The 1,570-nt window shown below is 32.2% G+C and overlaps 1 protein-coding gene across 1 annotated transcript; it reads left to right on the top strand.

The window, feature by feature from the left end:
* The first annotated feature begins 278 nt into the window (after window positions 1-278).
* On the top strand, window positions 279-1,474 carry LOC111416911 (venom allergen 3-like). Its single transcript, XM_023049028.2, has 5 exons — window positions 279-509; window positions 566-818; window positions 866-992; window positions 1,042-1,292; window positions 1,344-1,474. Exons 1-5 carry the CDS (start codon window positions 306-308, stop codon window positions 1,466-1,468), a joined length of 960 nt encoding a protein of 319 aa, XP_022904796.2. The 5' UTR covers window positions 279-305; the 3' UTR covers window positions 1,469-1,474.
* Window positions 1,475-1,570: the final 96 nt, after the last annotated feature.

The raw sequence follows: 1,570 nt of genomic DNA, 5'->3' as shown, positions 1-1,570 counted from the left end.
TTCTAACCACTCTAGCGAATGCTACAATGTTTGAAACGGAACCGCTCACTCCGTAACGTTCCCCTATCTGATCACTATTTGCCATACGCCTATAAATGTTTTAGAATATGTGAATACATATTTTTATAGTACAAAGCATCATTAAATAGTAGTAGGTGTCAAGAAGGTTTGAAACTAATTGCAACTTCACGAAAAAAAAACTTGAAAATGCGCTTATTTTAGCGCGTCTAAATGTAAATGCCCCTTAAAAATTTATGTTATGTCAAATGTCGAAAATGTTTTTATTTCTCCACATAATTTTGTTAATGTTTTTAAGAGCCGAGTCGTTTTTGAATCCTGAAAGATTATTGAGGCACAAATTGATTACGAAAAACGATACTTTTTACTGGTTAAAACGATTCGAAATAAAAAATGTATCAGCATCGCGTTATTGCGAAATATGTTGTGTTAAAATTTCGAAAAATATTGTTGGGAAGATATGTGGAAGTCACACGATGTGTCGATACCCAGTGAGTACCAACTTTATGGTTTTTTTGATTATAAAAAACCGCTACAAAATTATTAGGGTAAAACTATTGGAGCATCTTGTCGCGGATTCATAAACGTACAATTAACAGACGAAGAAAAATCTGCAATTTTAGACGTTCATAACAGTTTAAGAAACAAGGTAGCGTTAGGTTTGGAAACTATTGGTAACCCTGGACCACAACCACCAGCTTCAAATATGAGAATCATTAAATGGAATAATGAATTGAGTGAGATCGCTCAAAGATGGGTTGCTCAATGCATATTTTCGCATGATTTATGTAGAGATACATGTAAAGAATTAAATTTCTATGAATATATATTAAAAAGATCTTTTTAGATAATTTTCCGGTTGGGCAAAATATAGGCAAAGGAAATTTGGCCACAGATAACGAATTATCGTTGATATTCACCTGGTATAATGAGGTTAAAAATTTCAGCAACGAAGATGTTTTTAATTTTCAATTGTAACACTTTAAAAAAATTAATTAGGATGATTAATTTAATTTATTGTAGAGTTAGTGATCAAAAGGTTTCTTTTGAGCGATACACCCAGATGATTTGGGCTGATACGAACATGTTGGGTTGCGCCCGAGCTATATTCCAACAAACAAGTGGCCCTACGTTATCGTACATCGAACATTTCGTTTGCAATTATGGCCCAACGGGTAATATCCCCGATCAACCCGTTTATAACGTGGGGAAACCATGTTCAACGTGTCCCGAAGGAATGGGGTGTTCATTAGAATACGAAGGACTTTGTGAAAGTAACAAAATCTTACATATAAGATAAAATCTTTTTTACTATCTTTTTTTAGTAAATAAAGAAGAAACTAATTTGATGGCTTTAGATTTGGATAATTCCTCTTTAAAATTACACAAAAAGAATTATTTTATGTACATTTATTTAACAATTAACTTAATTAAAGCCGCTTTTTATTAAGCAAGATTTACAGTTTCCTGTAATTTTAAAACTATCAAGCTTAGAATCTAGATTTCAAGGTCATAAACTCATCTAAACGTAATTACTGTTACAAAACGTGCA

The sequence above is a fragment of the Onthophagus taurus genome, chromosome 3 (assembly GCF_036711975.1).
Source record: "Onthophagus taurus isolate NC chromosome 3, IU_Otau_3.0, whole genome shotgun sequence".
Lineage (NCBI taxonomy): Eukaryota > Metazoa > Arthropoda > Insecta > Coleoptera > Scarabaeidae > Onthophagus > Onthophagus taurus.
The sequence above is the reverse complement of the archived record's forward strand: the minus strand, read 5'-3'. Positions and strand labels throughout refer to the sequence as shown.

What these genes read in the sequence shown, in the direction of transcription:
- LOC111416911 (XM_023049028.2), top strand. Translation starts at nt 306, where the DNA reads ATGTTTTTAAGAGCCGAGTCGTTTTTGAATCCTGAAAGATTATTGAGG. An exon ending in TGATTTATGTAGAGATACAT is followed by an intron (nt 819 to 865) that starts GTAAAGAATTAA and finishes AGATCTTTTTAG; the next exon opens with ATAATTTTCCGGTTGGGCAA. An exon ending in GATGTTTTTAATTTTCAATT is followed by an intron (nt 993 to 1,041) that starts GTAACACTTTAA and finishes AATTTATTGTAG; the next exon opens with AGTTAGTGATCAAAAGGTTT.